General features: G+C 48.5%; 2 protein-coding genes across 10 annotated transcripts in view; both read left to right on the top strand.

The window, feature by feature from the left end:
- The first annotated feature begins 354 nt into the window (after positions 1–354).
- Positions 355–12628, top strand: PLA2G15 (phospholipase A2 group XV). Of its 3 annotated transcripts, none has more exons than XM_047834920.1 (6): positions 355–552; positions 3384–3540; positions 7839–7957; positions 8202–8300; positions 8701–8925; positions 10694–12628. In XM_047834920.1, the coding sequence occupies exons 1-6, from the start codon at positions 438–440 to the stop codon at positions 11203–11205; spliced, it is 1227 nt and encodes a 408-aa protein (XP_047690876.1). In that variant the 5' UTR covers positions 355–437; the 3' UTR covers positions 11206–12628. The 3 variants fall into 3 exon arrangements, with proteins under 3 accessions (XP_047690876.1, XP_047690879.1, XP_047690877.1); XM_047834923.1 differs by having other exon boundaries at positions 8826–8925; positions 10694–10945; XM_047834921.1 differs by lacking the exon at positions 355–552 and adding an exon at positions 612–3125.
- Positions 12629–15133: 2505 nt separating this feature from the next.
- Positions 15134–24079, top strand: part of SLC7A6 (solute carrier family 7 member 6) — a 36082-nt gene continuing 27136 nt past the window's right edge. Inside the window, exon 1 of one of the 7 annotated variants that reach the window (XM_047834913.1) lies at positions 15134–15256. The gene's annotated coding sequence lies outside the window, so the exon portion shown is untranslated. The other 6 variants (XM_047834915.1, XM_047834918.1, XM_047834917.1 and 3 more) reach the window with 6 other exon arrangements.

Raw genomic sequence — 24079 nt, 5'->3', positions numbered from 1 at the left:
ACCCTGAATCCTCCCTCGGCCCAGCCCGTTCCAGATCCCAAAGCAGGGACGCACCAGGAATCGGGCCGCGCAGCGTGGATTGTGGACACCCAAAGCTGTGCTTGGTCTCCAGCAGCGGCGAGTTGGGTGCGACCCATCGGGGACTCAGGACAGAGAAGCCAGGCTGAGCCCGGATCGATCGATGCGCTCGGCGCGCAGCACGGTCCAAGGAGCTGGCAGGGGATCCGCAGGGGCGAGGCAGCGAGCTCCAAACGGGAGGGACATGTCTGGCGGCGAGTTCCTATTGGCAGGCCGTTTGGGGAAGGTGGATCCTGATTGGCCCGGAGGCTGTGGTCTACTGCGGGCGGGGGGGTTAAGCTCGTCGCCGCCGCCCCGGCCTAGGCGCGAGCCCAGGGCGCTGAATCCGCACCTCGGACCTGTAGCGGCCGTGGCACGCAATGGGTCTTCGCCTCTGTCCCTACTCTGCGGCGCTGCTCCTGGGTGGCCTCCTGTTCCTCCTGCTGCTCGTAGACCCGGCGCTCCCGGTCGGACGTCCCCCTCCTGTGGTGCTGGGTGAGGCGCGCGTACAGTCGTGGGTCCGTTTGCTCGTGCATCCGGCAGGACGGGGTGCGGGCGGAGCTGTCTTCCAGATCTGCTGTGCTCTAAGCGTGGGGTGGGGAGCATATGACTGTCTGTCTTGTCACCTGGTTCGGTCCGTCCACCTCTCGCCATGCTGGGCGCGGGTGTGGTCAACCTCTCTTCACCCCCCCCCCCCCTGTAGAATATGGGGTAAATGGGAGGGCTGCTGTTCTGTTGTCTATCAGTATTGCTATCTACGTCAGTCCCAAGCTTTGCCTCGCTTTATGTCCATTTTTTAGCTGGAGAGACCGCGATCCTTTGGCCCCACTCCTGAGGGTCGGCGGGGGGATAGGGTGTTCTCGGAGTTGGTCTCCAGGGTCCTCAGTTGTTGATTTGGGCATGGCTAGGAGGCTGTCTCTCTCGGCTCTTCCAGCCCCATGTGTTTCAGGAGGCATTATTGAAAGGAAGCTTTTGGGGGAAAGAATGACTCTCCTATCCTGCCACCAAGACACCCCCCTCCCCAACTTACCAAATGGGTGGCATTGGCCTGAGGGAGGAGGCCTAAGGGAATCTGAGGATGGCTAAAGACAGAGGTAAGGGTTGGGACAATGGCTATGAACAGATGTCAGGGAACATCTTACCCTTTCCAGACCAATTTGGACTGGGCTATGTTGGGTCTAGATGACCTTCCTGGCCAACCCCTTGGCCCTGGCCCCTGTAATTATACAGGAACCACAGTGTTTCCCTGTGGTGGTGGGCAGAGATGAGACTTGTCTGTCTTGGAGGCCTTGGATGCCTCATTCAAGCATTGAGTTGGTGGCCAGCTAGGATTCATAAGGGCAGAGACATGCTGAGGTATATGTCACATACTGAGTGTGCTGCAGCATGACCCCCATGTTCTTTCTGATGGGGGTATTTTAATGGGGGTGATGCAGATCACAGAAGGGTAGGGTTGGCTGACAACGTGGTCCCTGGGCGTTCCCACCAGGAGTTCTAGGCCAGGAAATACTCCAGGGGGATGCTGGGTTCAGGTTCACCATGGGATTTGGGCAGAGTTGGCCCTGTGTTCCCTAAGTTTACAGGGATCCCTAGAGAGGAGGTCTGTATTGGGTAAGCACAAAGAGTCTACCAATCCAGTTAGGGAAGGCTGCCTGGAGAATGTGGCTATAGGCGAGGCCAGGAGAGAGTTCCAGGCAGAGGAAATTACATCTCAGAGGGAGAGAGGTAAGCAATCCAGGATGTCTGGAATGGAGTTAGGGGAGGAGTGAATTGTGCAGGGCTTGTGACTGGTTGGCTCATCTAGACTTTATCCTGTAAGCACACAAGAAGTCATGGGTAGGCCTAAGGAGTTCTGAGTATGAAGGGTGTGACATCGGGAAATGTGTGGTCCCTGATGGGGTCCCTGATGTGTGGCAGCCTTTTTGCTTAGATTGATGCTAACTATACTCAATTCATTCAGTTCAGTTCTTGCTTATCCTAGGTCACAGCAGAGGAGCCTTACGCCACAGCCAGAGTCACAGAATCCTAATCTGCCCAGCTTCTCAGAGAGTGAAGCTGTTGGCATTAATCCTGGGAAACCCCATGGTGGGCAGTGGAGGAGCTGTTCCTGGACACACAGCAGGGACCATCAGAGGATCAGCCTCCAAGGGTGACCACCTTCTATGAGTGAGACCCAAATTGGTGGTAGAGACCAAAGAAGTGATACAGAAGAAGACTTTGGGCTGGTGGAGGACTGTAACAAGTCATTTCTACCCCAACCTCAGTCTCCTCATCTGTAAAGTGAGCATAGTAAGGATGTTCTCTCCCAGTGTTATTTGAGGTGAAAGTTACATGGATGTCTTTTGTCCTAGTTTTAGGCAAAAAGGGGCTTAGGAAGTAACCACTGCTATTTTTAGAGGCCACACAGCCTATCCAGGACAAAGAGCATTCAGGCACAGCAAATCTGGTGACTTCCTCCTTGAGCCATTTCCTCTTTGCTGGAGACAGTGACCAAGGTCTCTGCACTGTCATGCTGAGGACTCCCCATTTCTGCATCTGTGTTGTTAAGGGAGGTGAACGCAGGTGCCACATCTGCGTCTCATGGTTGTCCTGAGGACACTGTGAGATGATGCAAAGGGAGGGCATGCCCTGTGCAGGGCTAGGTTTGTAGAACCCAAAGAATGCCCAGGAGAGCCAAGAGCTGATGGTTCACTCAGTGATCATGGATCCTAAATGGTGATATGCTTGGAAGATGCAAGAGCATGGCATGTAGAACCAAGTGAGGCCTGAAAGGTCAATGGGAACAATATTCTGGGAAGGGCCTTGAATGTTGGGTGATGAAGCCATGGGGATGGGTTTGAGTCTCACAAGGGCCTGAGGGCTCTGTGTGTATAGACTGACTAGACTGGCTTGGGCAGAGAGAAGTTATCCTTGGGCCTTGTCACACCCTCCCCTACCTGGCTGTGGCTGGACTGTTGTGTTGTTTCAGGGTAGCCATCTCTGACACAGGGTCCAGGTGTGCTGAGAGCCTAGGGCCCTCCAGATGATCTGCCCTCTGGAAGATTACTGGGCTCTCAAGAGGTTGGCAGGTACCATTACGAACTTCCCTCAACTGTGTTTCTGTTCATTGCCACCCCGTCCACAAGCCTGTCCTAGAGTGCCTTCTCTGGATTCAGTTTTGGCTAGTTAAGTGGCCCAGTGCTTTGTCCTGTTTGCCATTGCTTTGAATAAACAAGGCCCTACTCTGTAGCCTGGGACAGCTATAGTAGGAGGCCTTTGGGTTCAAGCCTCAAGGACCTCCAGCCTGCCGGTCCAGGGCCTCTTGACTGTTCTGTGTCCCCCTGCAGTGCCTGGTGATTTGGGCAACCAGCTGGAGGCAAAGCTGGACAAGCCAACGGTCGTACATTACCTCTGCTCCAAGAGGACGGACAACTACTTCACCCTCTGGCTGAACCTCGAGCTGCTGCTACCTGTCATCATTGACTGCTGGATCGACAACATCAGGTGAGGGCTGGGGCACAGATGGGGTGCTGCTCACCGAGGTTAAAGAAATTTCTAGAACCTATTTCTGTCTCATCCCAGCTTCAACAGACCCTGAGGTCACTGACCTCTTGCCCTTCTCATTTCCCCTGTCTAGTCAGCACCACCTCTGCACTCTTGGAGACAGAACTTTCTTCCTCCCTTTCTTGCAGCTCTTGGCTCTATTCTCTCTAGTTCATGCCTTGTGCTTTACACCCTATGCATGGATTCTTTTTTTCTTTTTTTTTTTTAAAGATTTTAATTAATTAATTAACTGACTGATTTTTAAATTTCCATCCAAGTTAGTTAGCATATAGTGCCACAATGAATTCAGGAGTAGATTCCTTAACGCCCCTTACCCATTTAGCCCATCCCCCCTCCCACAACCCCTCCAGTAACCCTCTGTTTGTTCTCTGTATTTAGGAGTCTCTTATGTTTTGTCCCCCTCCCTGTTTTTATATTATTTTTGCTTCTCTTCCCTTATGTTCATCTGTTTTGTATCTTAAATTCCTCATATGAGTGAAGTCATATGATATTTGTCTTTCTCTGACTGACTAATTTCACTTAGCATAATGCTCTCTAGTTCCACGCACATAGTTGCAAATGGCAAGATTTCATTCTTTTTGATTGCTGATAATACTCCATTGTATATATACTCACCAATTCTCCTTTAGCCATTCATCCATCGATGGACATTTGGGCTGTTTCCATACTTTGACTATTGTGAATAGCACTGCTATAAACATTGGGGTGCACGTGCCCCTTCGAAACAGCACACCTGTATCCCTGGGATAAATACCTCGTAGTGCAACTGCTGGGTCATAAGGTACTTCTATTTTTAATTTTTTGAGGAACCTCCATACTGTTTCCAGAGTGACTGCACCAGTTTGCATTCCCACCAGGAGTGCAAAAGAGATCCTCTTTCTCTGCATCCTCATCAACATTTGCTGTTGCCTCAGTTGTTAATGTTAGCCATTGTGACAGGTGTGAAGTGGTATCTCATTGTGGTTTTGATTTGTATTTCCTGGATGATGAGTGATGTTGAGCATTTTTTCATGTATCTGTCAGCCATCTGGGTGTCTTCTTTGGAGAAGTGTCTATTCATGTCTTGCCCATTTCTTCACTGGATTATTTGTTATTTTGAGTGTTGAGTTTGATAGGTTCTGTATAGATTTTGGATATTCACCCTTTATCTGATATGTCATTTGCAAATATCTTCTCCCATTCTGTCGTTTGCCTTTTAGTCTTTCTGATTGTTTCCTTCGCTGTGCAGAAGCTTTTCGTTTCGATGAAGTACCAATAGTTCATTTTTGATTTTGTTTCCCTTGCCTCTGGAGAGGTGTTGAGTAAGATGTTGCTGTGGCCAAGGTCAGAGAGGTTTTTACCTGTTTTCTCCTTTAGGATTTTGATGGCATCCTGTCTTACATTTAGGTCTTTCATCCACTTTGAGTTTATTTTTATGTATGGTGTAAGAAAGTGGTCCAGGTTCATTTTTCTGCATGTCGCTGTCCAGTTTTCCCAGCACGTTTTGCTGAAGAGACTGTTTTTATTCCATTGGATTTTCTTTCCTGCTTTGTCAAAGATTAATTGGCCAGAAGATTTTATTTTTTTTATTAAAAAATTTTTTTTATTTATTATTTTTGAGAAAGTGAGCAGGGAAAGAGCTGAGAGAGGTGGGGGGTGGGGGGGATGGGGACAGAGGATCCAAAACAGTCTCTGTGCTGACAGCAGAGAGCCCAGTGTGGGGCCTGAACCCATGAACTGTGAGATCAAGACCGGAGCCGAAGCTGGACACACAACCGAGCCACCCAGGCATCCCGGAAGATTTTATTTTTAAATAATCTCTACATCCAACGTAGGGCTCAAACTCACAACCTTGATATAAAAGTTGCATGCTCTACTGACTGAGCCAGCCAGGCACCCCCTTACCTGTGGATTCTATGCTTCAGCCCCTATTAATAGCCTCAACGTGGCCTCCATCCCTTCCCTTGCCTCTGAGTTGACCACTCACTGGCCCCTCAACTTCTTGCTCCTCCTGGGGCATACCATGTCTCCATGTCTTTATACTTTCAGCCTGGAATCTAGCTCTATACCCTTTGCCTGATAAATTCCCTCCATTCACTCTTTAATTTTTTTTTTTTTTTAATTTTTTTTTTCAACGTTTTATTTTATTTTTGGGACAGAGAGAGACAGAGCATGAACGGGGGAGGGGCACAGAGAGAGGGAGACACAGAATCAGAAACAGGCTCCAGGCTCTGAGCCATCAGCCCAGAGCCTGACGCGGGGCTCGAACTCACGGACCGCGAGATCGTGACCTGGCTGAAGTCGGACGCCCAACCGACTGCGCCACCCAGGCGCCCCTAATTTTTTTTTTTTAATGTTTATTTGTTTTTAAGAGAGAGAAGGAGAGAGTGAGCAGGGGAGGGACAGAGAGAGAGAGAGAGAGAGAGAGAGAGAGAGAGAGACAGAGGATCCAAGCAGGTTCTGCACTGTCAGCACAGACCGCGATGTGGGGCTCGAACTCACAAACTGAGATCATGACCTGAGCTGAAGTCAGACACTTAACCGACTGAGCCACCCAGTTGCCCCCCATTCACCCTTTAAAACCTGAGCCTGGTCCCTCTGTAAAGTTTCCCCTGCCACTCCCCCAGAACTCTTAACCTTTCCTTCTTCCATGCCACATGTCTATTCCCTTTAATCCTTGTCAGTTGCCAAACTTTGTTTCCAAGGATGTTTCCCTGATAATAAAATAATACTGTATTGAAAATTACCACTTATTGAATATAGGCACAGCCTGTTCTTCATACTTTCTTTCATTTAGTCTTACAGCAACCCTATGAAACAGGTACTGTTTTCAACCTTGTTTACAGAGGAGGAAACCTGGAAGCTCGAAAAGGTTACAAAGTTGCCTAGGGTCAGTCAGCTAATGAGTGGCAGAACTAAGATTTGAACCCAGAATTATGTGACCCTGGGCTAAGACTGAGCTCACTGAAGGCAGAGGTTGCATATCTCTTTTATCTTTTTTTTTTTTAATTTTTTAATGTTTATTTATTTTTGAGAGAGAGACAGAGACAGAGTGCAAGCAGCAGAGGGGCAGAGAAAGAAGGTATATTTCATTTATCTTTATAGCGGTAGAACCAGGAACAAATTGGTGCTCAGTAAATGTTTGAGCTGAATGGAGTCTCACAAATTAAAGTTTTTTTTTCTGGAGATATATTAGCTAGTTCTTCAGGTGCCTTGCCTTTCCCTGTTGTTTATGATGCCTACTTTGTTGACTCTTTCCTCTTTTGTATGTGATCAGGGTTATTTCTGGGCTGTTGATCTGCAATTCTATTTTTACACCAGAGATGTGGTCTCAGGTACTGCCAATCGGAGGTGCAGGCTGATACTGAGAGTGGCTTGTCTACCTTCATTGGACATCTGACTTGTTTAGACTTTCATCTGGCACAGAGCTGCTTTGTCCTTGTAGAAAGTTTTCAACACTTTTCTGTAAGGATAATCTACAGATCACCTTAGAGAAAGTGGGCCCCCTGGACCTATTATTTAGGTCTATGTTGGGTATCTTGGTCAGCTTTCTGTGGCTGATCTTATGGGGATTAGCACTCAGGACCACCAAGGACTTCAGGTCTAGCCACCTGTGTTTTCTTGGGCACATTTGCCTCCTTGGTATCAGGGAGGCCAGAACCAAGTTCCTGGCCTAGTACAAAGCTTTCCTTCTGTCTCCCACCACCTTGTCCCATCATTTTTCACACCTTGCCCACCCACCCACACAACAGCCACAGGTGTTCAGGCCCTAAGGTGGTCGTTTCTCTGTTTGGGTCTGTATGCTGCACTTACCATCTCCTTTGCCCTGTGATGTATTGTGGTGGGTGGTAGGAGCTAAATCCATGGAGATGGGGAATGGGAGCCTGTAAGATTAGGCTACCTGCCTTTTGGGGAAGCATGATGTTGATGGCAGAACCAGGCCTGATACTTCCCTTTTCCAACCAAATCCAAGACCTGCATTCTGAGGTTGATGACATTGAGGAGAAGAAAATATTGCCTTGACAGGGGCCCTGGGTTTGATCTTTGGAATGAGTCTTGTTTGGGGTCCTCTGTTGGACTTGGTTACTCTGATTTGTGCTTTATAAAGTTTGTTACTTTTTATATACTTTATATACTTCTTATCAGACATGAGAATAGTAAGGGAGTGTGGCTTAGGATACAGGGAAGTATTAGGACACACCATGTTCAGTGTCATCTCTGGATCACCAGCTCAAAATCCCCACCCCCACCCCCGACAGGCTGGTTTACAACAGAACATCCCGGGCCACCCAGTTTCCAGATGGTGTAGATGTGCGTGTTCCTGGCTTTGGGAAGACTTTCTCACTGGAGTTCCTGGACCCCAGCAGAAGCAGTGTGGGTATGTAGCCCTTCCTCATGCCCTCCAGGGAATGGGGCTGGAAGTTCTGTATTCCTAGAGTGGGAGGAATGCTATTAGTTTGAAATGAGCCTGTAAACTGTCTCTAATCAGTGTGGGCACAGAGCCTTATAGCACTCCTTCAGGGATCTTCCTACAGTAGATGTCACAGTCTCCTTGTTGGGTGTGGTGCGGGTGGCTGGCACTGGCTGTCCTTTCTACAATTCTCATACATTTCTGTCTACAGGTTCCTATTTCCATACCATGGTAGAGAGTCTTGTGGGCTGGGGCTACACACGGGGTGAGGATGTCCGGGGGGCCCCCTACGACTGGCGCCGAGCCCCAAGTAAGTGGTCACTCTTGCTTCCTCTCTGAGGTCTTAGGAGGTGGGGATGAGGAGGTCACAGCCCCCAGGGGCCCTGGGCTCTCCCCTGTCCCCCAGGGCCTCTGGTGTCTAGCCTAGCAGTCACAGCTACCACCACTGGTCAATCTGTCCTGTCCTTCTCCACCACTCACCCTAGGATTTCTGGGCCTCTGAGCCCTGGGGAGAGATAATGAGGCTGAGGAGGGGGAAAGGACCTCCTACATTTCCTCCTTTCCTGGAAAAGGAGGGAAAACCAGACCACTCCCAGTTGGATTTTAGCATTTTCCCCACCCGCCTAGTCCTGGATCTGGCCTGAAAAACATTCAATGGTTCAGGCCCCAGGACCCTTCCTTCCTGACCACCGCCTGGCTCTGGCCTACAGATGAAAACGGGCCCTACTTCCTGGCTCTCCGGGAGATGATCGAGGAGATGCATCAGCTGTATGGGGGCCCTGTGGTGCTGGTTGCCCACAGCATGGGCAACATGTACACACTCTACTTTCTGCAGCGGCAGCCACAGGCCTGGAAGAACAAGTATATCCGTGCCTTTGTGGCACTGGGTGCGCCCTGGGGGGGCGTGGCCAAGACTTTGCGTGTCCTGGCCTCAGGTAAGACCCTGTCTGACCCAGTTTGGGGGGCTGATGTCGGGGATGGTGCCCTCTCTTTCCTTCGACAGTGTCCTCCTGGGCCACCCTCATGTCTCTTCTCCAGAGTGGGATGCTTTTTTAAACATCTCCTTTTCCACAAGAGGATCTATCGTTAATTAATTTCATCTCTCTAGTTGATGGCTCTTGTTATCTGTGTAAGTTTTTTTGCCACATGTTCACGGAGTGGCACAACTGTTGGTAAAACTCAGGTATTTGCTTGTGTACATGTGTACACACGTACACTTGCTCTGGCCTGGCTGGCCTAACTTGGTTTGACCCAAAGTTCTTTGAGGGAGCCTTCTCCCTTTCTCTTACCTTCATCTTTCCTTCTTCATGCCCACCTTTGCCCCAGGGAAGGAAGGTTGGACTCCAGTTTCCTGTTTATGAGTCATACGTCCATCTGTGGCAGCGGGGAGCCTTTGTGGGTAACACAGGGAGGAAGCAGGTGCAGATTTCTTTGGGCCTGCTTGCCTGGGAGTTGGCAAAGTCACCTCCTTCCCTGTTTCTCCCCAGTCCACCTGCCTTTTCAGGGCTATCAGAGCCTGCCAGCTATAGCCATGGGGCTTTCCTCCCTCTGCTAGGACTGGGAATGAATCCGTGGCCCCTCATTTTAGGAGCCGCGAGCCACTATGCCAAGCGTCTGAGGAACTTTCTTCCTCATGTCATCAACACTGCCTGACCTACTTGCTGGACAACTGATCGTTGCAATCAGGTCAGACACAGTGCCTCTCCTCGTAGTGACCTTGGATTGGCTGGACAACGAGTCCGGATATAACAAGGACTCATGACAGCCATCTAGTCTGTCCATCCTGGACCTAAAAGGACAGATGTGGGCACGCGTGAATTTGAGACAGGGAACCGTGGTGAGGTTCAGGTCTCAGCCTTTCAGAACTACCCTGTGAGTCTCCTTAGATCTCTGCCTCAGATTCTGGGAAACTGTTCTGTCAGGTCCCGGCAGTCTGGATCAGGGGTAGGGTAGGGGGTGGGGTGGTAGTCATGGACCCCTAGCTAGGGGCTTTCCTTTCCTCAGGGGTCCTACAGCCAGACCTCACAAGGCAGAGCTGAAAGCCTGTTGGTCAGTCAGAAGGTGGGTTGATGGATGGCCAGGGTCCTGAATAGGTCAGAAGGCCCCTGTTTCCAAGTTCTGGCTCACTCCTCAGAGGCCTCCCTGGCTCTGTGTTGTTGGCATTCCCGTGTGAGAAGGACCCTCACTCTGCCTGCAGCCTCCCCTCCTGCTGTGTCTCCCGAAGGCCTGGCTGCCCAGGTCAGTGACACGTAGGAGAGTGGGGTACGACCAGGGCTGGCTGGCTGCAGGTCTGAGCCTAGGAAAAGAAAAATGTTTTTGTAACTCAGTGTAAGAAAAGAGAAAGATGAATGTGTCCCTGGGCTGACAGCCTGCTGATTCACCTTCCACAAGGTCAGTGCCCACAAGCCTGGTAACAAATGCTCAGAGGAGGGTACTGTTTACACAATGAATCACCTTGTGGGTATGTGCTGCCTAAACCTCTGGTGAGGAAATGCAGAAGGAATGAAACAAGTCATGGTGGTGTGCTTCCCAGATAGAGCAAAAATAAAGGGAACCGTGGGGGAGTTATAATGAGGACGACAGTGTAGAGGTGCTGGAGTGCTGACTGGGCCCCTGACTGGGGCCCAGCGGGGGGCCTGGTGGGGACCGTGCTGCCCTGCCAGCTTGTCCTGGGCACAGACTGAGAAAGCCGTCTCCCTGCAGGAGACAACAATCGGATCCCAGTCATTGGGCCCCTGAAGATTCGGGAGCAGCAGCGGTCTGCCGTCTCCACCAGCTGGCTGCTGCCCTACAACTATACCTGGTCCCCTGAGAAGATCTTCGTGCGTACACCCACAGCCAACTACACGCTGCGGGACTACCGCCAGTTCTTCCAGGACATTGGCTTCAAAGATGGATGGCTCATGCGGCAGGACACGGAGGGGCTGGTCGAAGCCACAGTGCCCCCTGGCGTGCCGCTGCACTGCCTCTATGGCACTGGTGTCCCCACGCCAGACTCCTTCTACTATGAGAGCTTCCCAGACCGTGATCCCAAAATCTGCTTTGGTGATGGCGATGGCACTGTGAACTTGCAGAGCGCCCTGCAGTGCCAGGCCTGGCGCAGCCGCCAGGAGCACCAAGTGTCACTGCAGGCGCTCCCGGGCAGCGAGCACATCGAGATGCTGGCCAATGCCACTACCCTGGCCTATCTGAAACGTGTGCTTCTTGGGCCCTGATTCCTGTGCCAGGCAGGGCTGTGGGATGGCGTGGCCACACCTGCTTCTCTTGGCTACCGTGGCCCGTGAGGTTAGCAGTTTGTGACTGTCTAATGTCCTCAGACTGGGGTTGTGAAATATCTGCCATTGGGAAATGCTGTTTCTTATCCTTTTCTCTGTGGATGTGAGGAAAGAAGAAATAGTCTGGACTCACTTGAGAGATCCTTGCTGAAAAGAATGCTGCTGCTGCTGCTGCTGCTGCTGATGATGATGATGGAATTGCTGTGACCTCAGGACTGGCTCCGCAGGTGGACTGGCTGGCACCTGGCCTCAATCCTGGACTGAGGGGTCATTTGTTTCTCCTACCCCTGTGGCCTTTTCACATTTACCCACTGGGCCCTGGCCCCTTAGCCTTCCTGTGGGGGATATTACTGAGGTGTGGTTCCTGTCCCTAAAGGTCCCAGGGATGGTCTGGTCCCTAGGGGATCCTTCCCACAATGGCCACAGGTAGGCTTGCTAGTGGCTGTGGGTGGCTGGAGCTGCTGGCTTCCCTGTGGCCTAGTTGCTCAGCAGCTTGGCTGTGGCTTTCTGGAGGCAGCCTGGTTCCTCCTGCAGGCAGGGGCGAGTTGTGTTCTCCATGGTTCCCAGGTCCTGGGACATTCACTCCTACCTCCCTCACCTCCAAGAACAGCCTAGCTCAGGATTAGGCAGCATATGGCCCTCTAGTTCTTGGGGGCTGCGTTCCAGGAGCCTTGACTCCTGTGGTTGGGCTGTTACCCACAGTATTGATGCTGGCTCCTTTCCCTCTGGGAATGTGGTTCAAGGATGAGAGCAGGGCCAGTGCCATGGCCTTTTAGGTATTCATGAAGAAAGAGAACTCAAGGAAGCAGCTAAGGCAGCTCGGGGTATCCCTGCTAAATCCACCACCACGTTGCCACCCAGCCCTAGGGTTTTTCTAGCACCCGTGTGGGCTGGTGCAGAGCTGAGAGAAGGTAGGACTCTTTCCCACTTTGCCCAGCACCTACTCCCACCAGGCAGCTCAGTGGTGTTTAGTCTGCAGAGACTAACCCAGAAGCTTGAGTCGCCCCTGAGAGAGCCAGGTGCCTTGGGGCTCCCCTGGTAATTTCCTTCCTTTCCAGAGGTGCTGCATAGATCTCCCTATAATAGCAGGGATGGAGAATCTGGATCTGCCTTGGTGGCAGTGATCTCCAAGTGGTCAATGGCTCTAGGCCAAGACTTGAATCTAACCTCTAGGATGGGACCCCAGAGCCACAGTCAGGCTGGACTGTGCTGCTCTCCCACAAGATTTCTGTGGAGCTGGATTTTTTTGTATTGTGAACATACCCAGCATCTCTCCTTTATTCCTGAGTGGTGTGCTCCGTACTGGGGCTCTGAGCAGGCTGTACCTTGATTCTGGCAATAAAAATACTCTGGATGCTGTAAAGTGCCCTGGCTTAGAGTCTCTTCTGAGCATGAAAAGAGGGAGGTAATGGAGGGGTGAAGACGCTAGAGAGGTAGGTAATTAGGGGCTAGACCTTTCCTGGGGCCTTGATGGGTTCTCTCAGCACCAAAGCATGGATCCTGTGCACCTATTTGGGCTTGATCCTCCTGCCCCCTCTCCTGGAATCTATTTCCCCTCCTGGGCCTAAGAACCAGGACCTGAAACATTCCCATTGGAAAGGGAGGGCTCCTGCCCTCCCTCTACTCCTGCTTGGTGTATAAACTCCACATGCTGCCCCACAGCTGGGGGCTGAGGACAATCCTGCAGGTCACCCTGGCTGGACTCTCGTTCCCAGCCTTTTTGTCCTCTCTCATCTTTCAGGTCTTAGTGTTCTTTTGACCCTAGAGTTCTTTTTAGGACGCCATCCTTCTTCTTTGTTTCTTCAGTTTGCCCACTGTCTGTCCCTCTCTGGGGACAGAGACTGACAGAAGAGGAGAGACTAGGCTGAGACTAGGTGTGGACAGAGACAAGGAACAACACTGGGAACCAAGTGGAGATGGATAAAGACAGAGAAACAGAGCTGGAAACAGGGAAACATGCATAGGGATGGCATCCAAGCCTTAATTCTATGGTGCAGAGCCCAGAGTGGGGGTTGGCGGCAGTGGGGTGGCGAGAGCCCCAGTTCCTGCCCTGGGCCAGCCTGGGCTTCAGGCTTCAATACACCCTAGGCCACTAGAGGGCACTCTGAACCCTCTCACAGCACTATTTATTGGCAAAAACCTGGAAGAAATGTGGCCCAAAGAGGGGGAGGATGCCAAGGGATACACAGGTCCAGCTGTAATTGCTGGCCTTGGTGAAAGGATGACAACACAAAAAGTCCTTACCTCCAGGTCGTACCCAGCCTGACTCCCAGCTCTGCCCTGACAGCCACCGTCCCCTGCTCCCCTTGTGGTGGCCTTACAGCTGCCTACTCACCCCCGACCTGTTTCAGCCCCACTGCCATGTTCGATTTCACAGCTGCCGAGAGAGGGCATGGAGTCATAGCAGGCTATAGTTCACGCTACTGGGGTCCAAATCTGAGTTCTACCAGCTCCAGGCTACTACAGAAAGTTGGAGTCTCCCAACTTTTCTGAGCCTCAGCTTGCTTATCTGCAGAATGGGGCTGAATAAACGTATCCTGCAGGGTGGTCCTGAGGAACACTGATGGTGCTGGAGAACATCTAATTCGGTGTTTGGTGCATAATGGGTTTTCAGATGGTGGGTTGTTATAACTGGGTGTGAGCAGAGCCAGAGATCTGGATGCTGGCAGGTCATGTATGTGGCTATTGCAAGGGTAAGTGGACTGGCTGCCACCGAGTGACACATATGAGTTCTTACTTTGCCTGGCCAAAGAAGCAGAAGGAATGGATCCAGGGGACAAAGGGTCAGATTCTAAAGACTCCAAATATGCACATACTCTCATTCACACTAAAGGACGGTATTCCAAGCAGAGAGCACAAGGAGGACAGTAGCAATGAGGGTTCTTCAAGGATCACTGTCTCAGGTCTATAGGAGAATGGAAGTGTTTTTAGGCAGAGGAGATACAGTCATTCCCATGTGTATTTTAGGAGCAATCCCTACCCTATGGGGATGGGTTAGAGGGAGCAGGGTAGGGATTGGGAGGCTACTATAACTGGGGAGAAGAAAACTATGAGAAAACCTGCAGGTCTTTGGGGGGCAGGAGGAGGAAGCTTCCAGGGTGCTGCCCATCTCTGGCTGCGTCATTGGGTGATGCAGAGCAGGAGATTGGGTATGGTCAGTCTCAAACTATAGGATGTGCAGGTGTAAACACGTGTCTGTGGGAAATGACTCCATGGCCCAGGAGAGAGCTATGGCTTGAGGTTGTGGACAGGAAGCTAAGGGGGAAGGCTCAGCTGTCCAAGAGGTCAGAGAGACCCTATAAGATCCCCAGAGCTATCAGAAGGGAAGGACCCCTAGAAGGAGATGGTGAAGCAGCAGCCGAGGTAGAGGAAGAGGATAGGAGGGTGCAGCTCCCCCAAGAGAGTGTCAGTAGGGTCAGACAAGATAAGGATCAAAAAATGTCCCCCAGCCTGAGCCCTAGGGAGGCGGGGGGTTGGTTACAGAAGCCAGTTAGTGTCCATGTGTCTGCTGAGGCTTCGATGGACGGGAGCTGGGCTGAGCTAGGAGTTTGGGAGAAAACGTCTCGGGTCTGTGTCTTCCTAGGGTGCGTAGCGGAGGGGTTGGCTGAGAACAGGGTATGGAGGCTATCTAGCGCAACTTGTGTAAGCTGTATGGCCAACAGCCATAAAGGAACGGGCTGCGGGGGCCATTTAGAGCGAGGGTGGTTGGGCCCAGGTCACGGCCCGCCTGGGGACAGGCAGCCAAGTGCACGCAGACGTCGGGACGGCACACCGAGCAGGGCCTTCTGATCCCTGAGGCCGCCGCGATGCCCCCTAAGCCCAGAGGCGCCGCAGCCTGCGGACTCAGCACGGAACTAGGCGTACTGTCCCGACGCGGCGCGCGCTGTCGCGATCCGGCGGCGCGTGACGTGGCGGGGGCGGGGCCTCAGCGGCCCGGGCGGCCGTGGCGGTCGAGCTACTGAGCATCCTGTTGGCGCTTGGCTACCGCGAGGTAACGGGCCGCGGGCGGGCGCGCGGGGGAAGCGGGGCCGGGGCCGGGGCCGGGGGCCGCGTCTTGGAGGCCGAACTCTCCGCGCCGCCGCAGTCGCCGCATGCGGAATTCGGGCCCGCCAACCCCGGCGCGGGGTAGGCGGGCGGGTGGCACGTGAGAGACGCCGCGGTGAGAGCGTGCCAGAGGGTGACGCTGTGCGTGTAAGAGGGACCGCGAGCGTGAGGGTGGCTCCAGGAGTGTGGGGAACCCTGAGTGTAAGACTGAGCGTATCAGACTGTGTCTGTGTGAGTATGTGTGTGTGAGCGACCCCCCTGAGTCTGAGGGTGACTGTGAGTGTGCAAGAAAGACCCTGAGTGAGAAGATGACGCCGAGAGTGTGTGAGATGATGCTGACAGTACGGGAGAGACTTTGGTGTGAAGGAGACTCGTGTGCGTGAGGCACACCCCCCCTCACCCCCAGACTAGCGGGAGGCTGTGTGTGTGACACCCAGAGCCTGGGGGTGATTCTCTGAGCGTGTGAGGGTGGTTCCAGGAGTGTGCGAGAGACTGAGAGGGAGACTCTGGCGACAGAGGCCCTGAGCGTGACGCTGTGTAAGAGACTGAGAGGTGCTCCAGGGTGAGCGTGACGGGAAGAAAGCGAGCCTGTGCTGTGAGAAACTCTGCAAGCGAGAAAGACGGCGTGCAAGACTCTGAGGATGTCCTGCAGGATCAGAGCTTGGGATGCTGCGAGATTGTCTTGGGGGGGGGGGGGGTGCTTGCAGGGCTAGGGAACCGCGTGCTGCTGCCATGAAGGCTCCTCCTCCCGTCTCATGTCCTGTCATCTTGTTTGATCGTCTCACGTTGTAAATGGAAAGAGATATTTGTAAAACATTCTGAGAATTCTTCACTAAGCGCTAGGCAAACAGTGTGGGTACCACGTTGTGTAATGGTCGGTATAAATAGGAATCAATATTTAACAGACGGTTTTGAGTACCTCTTGTGTGCACTGGGCTGTGGGCTTGGTGACACAGTTCAAAAGAATTCAGTCTCTGCCCTTGATGGGGGAAAAAAAGCACTGCCAGCGAATCTAGCATCGTGTTAGCAGAGTGCTCAGCCATCTGGTGCTTCTCTGAGAGCTGCTCCCTGATTTGAAGATCTGGGGGCAGCAGACTTTTGAAAGTCTGAGTGCTTCCTGAGCTCATTTTCGTCTCTGTTTGCTGTGAAGCCCTTAGGAGGAAGCTGCCCAGGCTGCCTACTTTGCTAAGGTGCCGTTGTGCGCTCACGGCTTTTGCTTCCCAACTTTGGTCTCAGACTGTCATTTGAGTTCTTATATTTGATTTCCCTCTCCTGACAAGTATGTGGAAAACCACAAACCCGGTTTTTCCCTGTCTTTCTTCTTCTCTCTCTGGCTGCGGACATATTTTTATTGCAGACCAGAAGTAAATACCAGTTATGTGACTTATCTCCTTGGCACTTCTTGGTACAGGAAATTTCCTGACCTCTGTCTTGTGCGCTTCCTGCTGTAGCCTCCAGGATGTGGATACGTTTCTACAAAAGTGACGCAAACAGTGCTCACAGGACCTGGGACTCCGGGAGCAGCAGCAGTCTAGATATGCATGATTTGAGATGACCGAGCTACTTCTCTGACACATGTGTGGGCTGTTGGCTTCAGTTACACTCCACTGTGAGTGTGATGGAACTTCTCAGTTGAGAATGCTGTCCCTGCCAGGCATATAAAACATACATTTTACATAGGGAGATATCCAGCTGCTTATTAGGCTCGTTTTTTGATAAGCTGCCTCTTACTCTTTGTTGCAGGGGTTAAGTGGCCAAGACAGACAGGTGGAATTAGGCCTTGATGTGGAGGCTTAATTTTCTTCTCAATACCTGACCCTTCATAATGAGGCAGCTTGTGGAAGTGTGATGTTTGTTCATTTCCTCACAGGTGAATGTTGTTGCTCTGTCCTCTGTTAACTTTCTTGGATCTTTGTGATTTGTAAAGAATTTCAGTTATTTTTGCACACTATGAACAGGATACTAGTGATGAGAATGGCTCATATATAATTAAAAATTATATAACTCTGTATTATATAAATTGTATATATATTAAATTATATCTCTTTCTAAAGAGTAATTGTGGTGGTTCATAATGAAAGATACTTGCAATGAGGTTGTTAAAAAGAAATTGAAAACCAAAGTCATGGAAAAGAATAGATACCATGTACTGTTGAAAGTAAGGTTATCTGTTCACTGTGATTGGGAACTGAGTTGGATCTTGAGTTTCCTATTTTCTTAGGTAAAAAGATAAATATAGAGTCACATCACTTTTTTGTTTTATAGGAGTGTAAGTATGTGTGTGTATATTATATAGATACAGTTAAACATTAAGAAAATTAATGTATACTAATTGTGGAAAATATATAAAGCTCAGAGGTGTATAGAAAAGAGAGTCCTCTATATTTTTACCACAGTTAAGATTTTGAGGGGTGCCTGGGTGGCTCCGTTGGTTGGGCGACCGGCTTCGGCTCAGGTCATGATCTCACAGTTCGTGAGTTTGAGCCCTGTGTCGGGCTCTGTGCTGACAGCTCAGAGCCTGGAACCTGCTTGGGATTCTGTGTCTGCCCTCTCTCTAGCCCTCCCCTGCTCACGCTCTGTGTCTGTCTCTCAATAGTAAATAAACGTTAACAAAATTAAAAAAAAAAAAAAAAGATTTTGATATTTTTCTCAACAGCATTTTCCCTCATAGTTACCCATTGTAAAAGAGATTTTAAATCCAGCTTGTAAAGTTTTCCTTGTAATTGAACGCTGAAAGATTCTTTTTTCCCCCTGAAATTGCATGTGATAGTTTCATGGTTAAGTTTTCATGAAGCAGTTTCAGTAGTCTGATGAATTCCTTTATTATCTGCTTAGAGGAGCTGTAAAATAGTATGAAAACCTGCTAGAAAACTGCATTGTGCCCTTACAGGCAGGGTTTAAGACTAGTTTTTCAAAACAGGAACTTATAGGGTACACTGAATGATTTAATGGAAATTGTCTTAGGTAGTGACTTTAGAGACTGTGTGAGAGAGACTGAGAATCCGATACTGTTTGTGATCTTCACATACCGATTTTTCTTATCAATTGGATAAAAACTGAAGACAGAAGGATAGCCAGTTCAGAGAGGGTGATCTGGTAAGATTTTGTTCTACACTCTTCCCCCCAGATACCAGGCTACTTAGCTGGAGATAGTGGCTTAGTTATGAGCTCCTTGATTTTCATCCCATTTCTGTGGGGATAGGACAAACAATGCATCTCACAGATAAGGATTGCCTTTTTGAGAATGTATGTAGATACTGTGGCAACTAATTAAATGTACTTGAATTCAAAACCATTATTGTAGTCATAGTTGCTTTTTATCCTTTTTTTCCTCTTTCATCATCTAAAGAACAAGTACTTTGACAAAATGATAAAAACCATCTCAGACTGAATTCTCTGAATGATCACTTCATTTAGTTAAGCCTTGTTTGTTTGTTGTTCTGGCAAGCAGGTGAGTAGGTGGCCCAAGGTGTTAGACTTTTAGTAGGGTTTGTTGTGTATTTTCTCTTTTAGCTATTTTTTGTCCTTGGTATTTATTTATTTGTATTTTTTGTGGGGGGAGAGAGATAGAGAGTGAGCGGGGGAGGGGTAGAGAGAGAGAAGGAGATAGAGAATCCCAAGCAGGCTCCTGGCTGTCAGTGCAAAGCCCATTGTGGGGCTCAAACTCACAAACCACGAGACCATGACCTGAGCTGAAATCAAGAGTCAGATGCTTAACAGGTGCCCCTGTTCTTGGTATATTTTTATGGAGTGATCACAGATTGAGTACCAAGCCTGTGCTGGGCCTTGTACTGGGTGCTGTTAAAACAGACAAGGAACTTACTAACTAGTTGGGAGAGACTGAAGGTAAGTAAATGCAACAGAATGAGGTGGCTGCTAAGGCAGAAGTATGTATTAGAAACCTTACAGACACAAGGAGATGGGTGGAGAAAGATGGCAGCCAGGATGTTGGGGAAAAGGTGAGAGAAGTAGGGTGTTAGAAGCAGAGGCTCAGTACGAACAAAGGTGTGTTTGTCTGATGGGCTCTAGGAACCCTGGACTATTCCAGGTTCTGGAAGCTGCAAGGAATTTAGTGTGATAGGACCTTGGGTGGGACAGCGGGGGTTGGAGGTAGGGGTGGGTGTGGGGGGGGTGTAGTGATAAGGACCTGATAAGTAGGTTGGAATTGGTCTTAAAGGCCTCAGGTAGCACCTGAGGGAGGGTTCCTAACTGTGCTCTGATACCAACAGAGTAGATAGTAGGGTTGATACTCTGTTGTGAAATTTGAGGAGCCAAAGTAGTGTTTTTCCTGCTAGAAGGCTGCCTCCTACCCCTAGCCTGCCCCCCGTCTCCTGGATGGAGGTAAACCCTATTGCAGTTGCCAGTTTTTGTTTGTTTTTCTCAGAAGTCACATAATTACTTAGACAAGAGCTATGTTGTTGGCACATTCCGTTTTCAGGTCTTCTAGATCTTGCTGATTTTTTTAAAGTAGGCTCCACATGCAGTGTGGGACTTGAACTCATGACCCTGAGATTAAAAGTCAAATGCTCTACTGACTGAGCCAACCAGGTACCCCTCGATCTTGCTAATTTTATGTCTATTCTAGTGACAACTGAGAGAGGTGCTTTGAAGTCTCCAACTATAATTGTAGATTTGTGTATTTCTCTTTTTAGATATATATCACTTTATGTATTTTGAAACTTTGTTGTTGGAGGAAATATATATTTAGAATTGTCTTCTTGATTAATTGACTTCTTTATCCCTAGCAGTATTTCTTATCTGAAGTTTATTTTATATAATGGTACTATAGCTACTCCATCTTTCTTTTGATTAGTGTTTGCATGGTTTATTTTTTTCCTGTCGTTTTACCTATAGTTTACTTATGTCTTTATATTTAAAGCAGGTTTCTTGTAGACTACATGTTGGGTTTTGCATTTTTATTTGTCAGTATCTGTTTTTTAGTTGGTATGTTTAGATCATTTATATTTCATGTTATTATTGAGATGGTTGGATTAAAATCTTCCTTCTTGCTACTTGTCTTCTGCTTCTATTAGTTCCATATGTCTTTTTTTCTGCTTTCTTAAAAAATGTCTATTATTTAAGTATAGTTGACATACAACATTATGTTAGTTGCACAACATGGTGATTCCACAGTTCAATGCATGCTCACCACGATAAGTGTGGTTACCATTTGTCACCATACACCATTACTACAATATTAACTATATTCTCTATGCTGTATTTTTCATCTGCGTCTTATTTATTTTATTATTTTTAAGTTTATTTATTTATTTTGAGGGGGGGGGGAAGTGGGGAGAGAGACAATCCCAACCAGGCCCCACACTGTCAGTGCAGATCTTGTGAAATGATGACCTAAGCTGAAATCAAGAGTTGGGTGCTTAACTGACTGAGCCACCCAAGCACCCCTGGAAGTTGGTGCATCTTAATCCCCTTCACTTGTTTTGCTTATCCCCTCACTTCCCTCCCCTCTGGCAACCACCAGTTTGATTTCTGTAGTTATGAGTCCCTTTCTTTGTTGTTGTTTGTTTTGTTTTTTAGGTAAGTGTGATATGACATTTATTTTTCTCTGACCTAGTTCACTTACTTTTGGTTTGTGTATTTTTTATGTTTTATTTCCACTGTTGGCTTGTTATTTACACCCCTTCTTTTAATCTTTTTAGTTTAGTTTTGTTTTTAATATTTACCTATTTTGAAGGAGAGAATGCATGTGGGGGAGAAGTAGAGAGAGAGGAGAGAGAGAATCCCAAGCAGGTTCTGGTGCTGTCAAACCAGAGCCCAAAACAGACCTCAAACTCACAAACTGTGACATTATGACCTGAGCTGAAATCAAGAGTCGGATGCTTACCCAACTGAGCCACCTAGGTGCCCCTTTAGTTTAGTTTTTTTTAAGTAATGTTACATTATTTCACATACGAGAACCTTACAACAGTATAATTTCCAATTCTTTGTTGTCTTTGTGCTGTCATTGTCATACATTTCACTTTCATATATGCTATAAATCCACAATTCACTGCTAGTGAATTTTTACTTGAGGCAGTCAGCTATATTCTACAGCAATTAAATGGCCCCCCAAAAGAGTTTTTTTTTCAAAAAGTATTTTTTTTTATATTTACCATAGACCATTTGATACTGTTCTAGGTTTTTACTTTTTTTCCCGTTTTGACTTTTGTGGTTTTCATCTCTCTGCTGAAATTTCACCTGTTTATGTATGCTGCCCAACTTTTCCATTAGAGCATTTAATGTATTAATCATAGTTATTTTGTATTTTATATTTTTATGTTTTGAGAGAGAGGGAGAGTATGCGCGCACACGAGCAGGGGAGGGGCAGAGGGAGAGAGTATCTTTTATTTTAAGTTTATTTTTTATTTTTTTGACAGAGAAAGAGAGTACACTCACAAGCACTCATAAGCAGGGGAGGGACAGAGACCGATGTGGGGCTCGAACTCACAAACTGTTAGATCATGACCCTAGCCAAGATCAAGAGTCGGATGTTTAACGGACTGCGCGCCTAGGCACCCCAAGGGAGAGAGAGAATCTTAAGCAGGCCCCATGCCCCGCGTGGAGCCCGAGGAGGGCCTCAATCTCTTGACTGTGAGATATGACCAGAGCCTTAGATGCTTAAAAGACTGAGCCATCCAGGGGCCCCAATCATAGTTAGTTAGTTAGTCAGTTAGTTATTTTCAGGAGCAGAATTCGGTGATTCATCACTTTCATACAACACCCAGTGCTCATCATAACGCGTGCACTCCTAATACCCATCATCCGTCTAGCCCATCTCCTACCCCCTTCCCTCCATCAATCCTGAGTTGGGTTTGGGTTTTGTTGTTCTTGTGGTTATCTTAGGTGCACACATGGCTTCAAATTCCTCTGGTGTTTCCTTGCGCTTAGCATTGGTTTGCTGGAGGGAGGGTTTTTCTTCAATGTTTATGCTTTGCCCTCAGCTTTAGGTCTTTTTGTTGTTGTTGTTGCTGGTTGCTTTTGTTGTTGTTGTTGCTGGTGGTGGGGAGCAGGGATTCTCTGTTGTCTTGGTTCAGCCTCAGTCTTAGGCAGGCCCTGTTTTTCTGGATCTGAGTGGGGGGAGAAAAGGGAGGGGTGTGGATCTTTTTGGTGATCCTGCTCTTGGCCCAGAGGTAGGCTATCATTAATGGTCTGGATCAGAATGTCCTGCCTTCCCCCAGGAATAAAGGGTTGTTTTATTTTTCTTTCACCCTGCCCTAGCTGCCTTGGGAGTGGCAGAGTTTTGCCACTCTTTCCCCAGCAGTGTTAAGATTTTTATTCTAGGGGTGCCTGGGTGGCTCAGTCGGTTGGGCGCCCGACTTCGGCTCAGGGCATGATCTCTGTCTGTGAGTTCAAGCCCCGCGTCGGGCTCTGTGCTGATAGCTCAGAGCCTGGAGCCTGTTTCAGATTCTGTGTCTCCCTCTCTCTGACCCTCCTCCGTTCATGCTCTGTCTCTCTCTGTCTCAAAAATAAATAAACGTTAAAAAAAAAAAAATTTTATTCTAGAGAGGGCACCTGGTGGACCTTTGTATTTTTCCTGGAATAGTGATTGCTTTCCTTCTCCAGACTAGCACTACGGAGAGGCTCTCTCTGGCCTCCTGCCTAGTATTTTTTATGAGCATCCAATCCACAGAGATCTGTGGAGAAAAAACGTCTAAGTGTCTATGTTCTTGCTAACCCACACTAGACCTTTATTATTGTTTTTTTTTTTTTTTAAGTTTTATTTATTTGTTTTGAGACACAGAGAGAGAGAGCAAGCAGGGAGGGACAGAGAAAGAGAGGGAGAGAGAGAATTCCAGGCAGGCTCAGTACTGTCAGTGCAGGTGGGGCTTGAACTCCCAAACTGTGAGATCATGACCTGAGCCAAAATACTGAGTCAGACACTTAACGGACTGAGCCACCCATGTGCCCCTAACCCATGCTAGACCTTTAGTAATTCATTAAAAATTATACCTGAATTCTACTTACCTGCCTGTATATTGGTCCCACCATTCTCCCTCTGCCACAGACCAGCCAGACCTTACATCTCTCCGTGGAGGTGCCTTTTTTCCTTAAATTTCAGTCCACTTGGTTGCCCTGTAACCTTAGCTCTCTGATGGCTTCAAGAAAAGTCACAGCTTTTGATGTAAGAAACAAAGCTGAGGAACTGTAGATAAAATTAAATATATAACCCACTGCCCATTGACTGATATTTGAGATAGGCAGAGTATGATATTCTTTCAGGAACTCCCAACTATCTTAATGTTTATACTTTGCTAGAGGGAAAAACAACCTTAGCTTGACAATACCTAGGCCCCTAGGATCCTGTGTGTCTTTAGCATATGAAAGTCTGTTTGGAAACCTCCAGGTACCTTTTACCTTCCCCAACTCCCAAGTATAAGATTGGTTCCTCCGCACAACCCCAGTGCAGCTCTTTCTGTCCACAGGTCCTGTCCCTGTGCTTTAATGAAACTACCTTTTTTGTACTGAAGACATACCAAGAATTCTTTCTTAGCCGTCATCTCCAAACCCCAACACTCCAAATCATATCAGTTATGTAGATTATTTGGCTTTTTCTTGTCGTTGGAGTGGGAGTGATGCTTTCCCTATCTTTCTACATCTTAAATCTAATTTGTGATTAAATATATATTTGGTCTTCATCAACTGTTTCTAGACACAGCTCCTATAATTTCCTATATAAGAGCCATAGGGGCTTTTTGTTGTAATATTTGTGTTTGTTCTCAATTCCTGAAATAGTTCAAGGGCAATAAAGGTGAAATGGATGTCTTTTGTT

The sequence above is a fragment of the Prionailurus viverrinus genome, chromosome E2, assembly GCF_022837055.1.
Source record: "Prionailurus viverrinus isolate Anna chromosome E2, UM_Priviv_1.0, whole genome shotgun sequence".
In the NCBI taxonomy this organism is placed as follows: Eukaryota; Metazoa; Chordata; class Mammalia; order Carnivora; family Felidae; genus Prionailurus; species Prionailurus viverrinus.
Note: the sequence above shows the minus strand (reverse complement) of the source record. Positions and strands in the feature narration are given on the sequence as shown.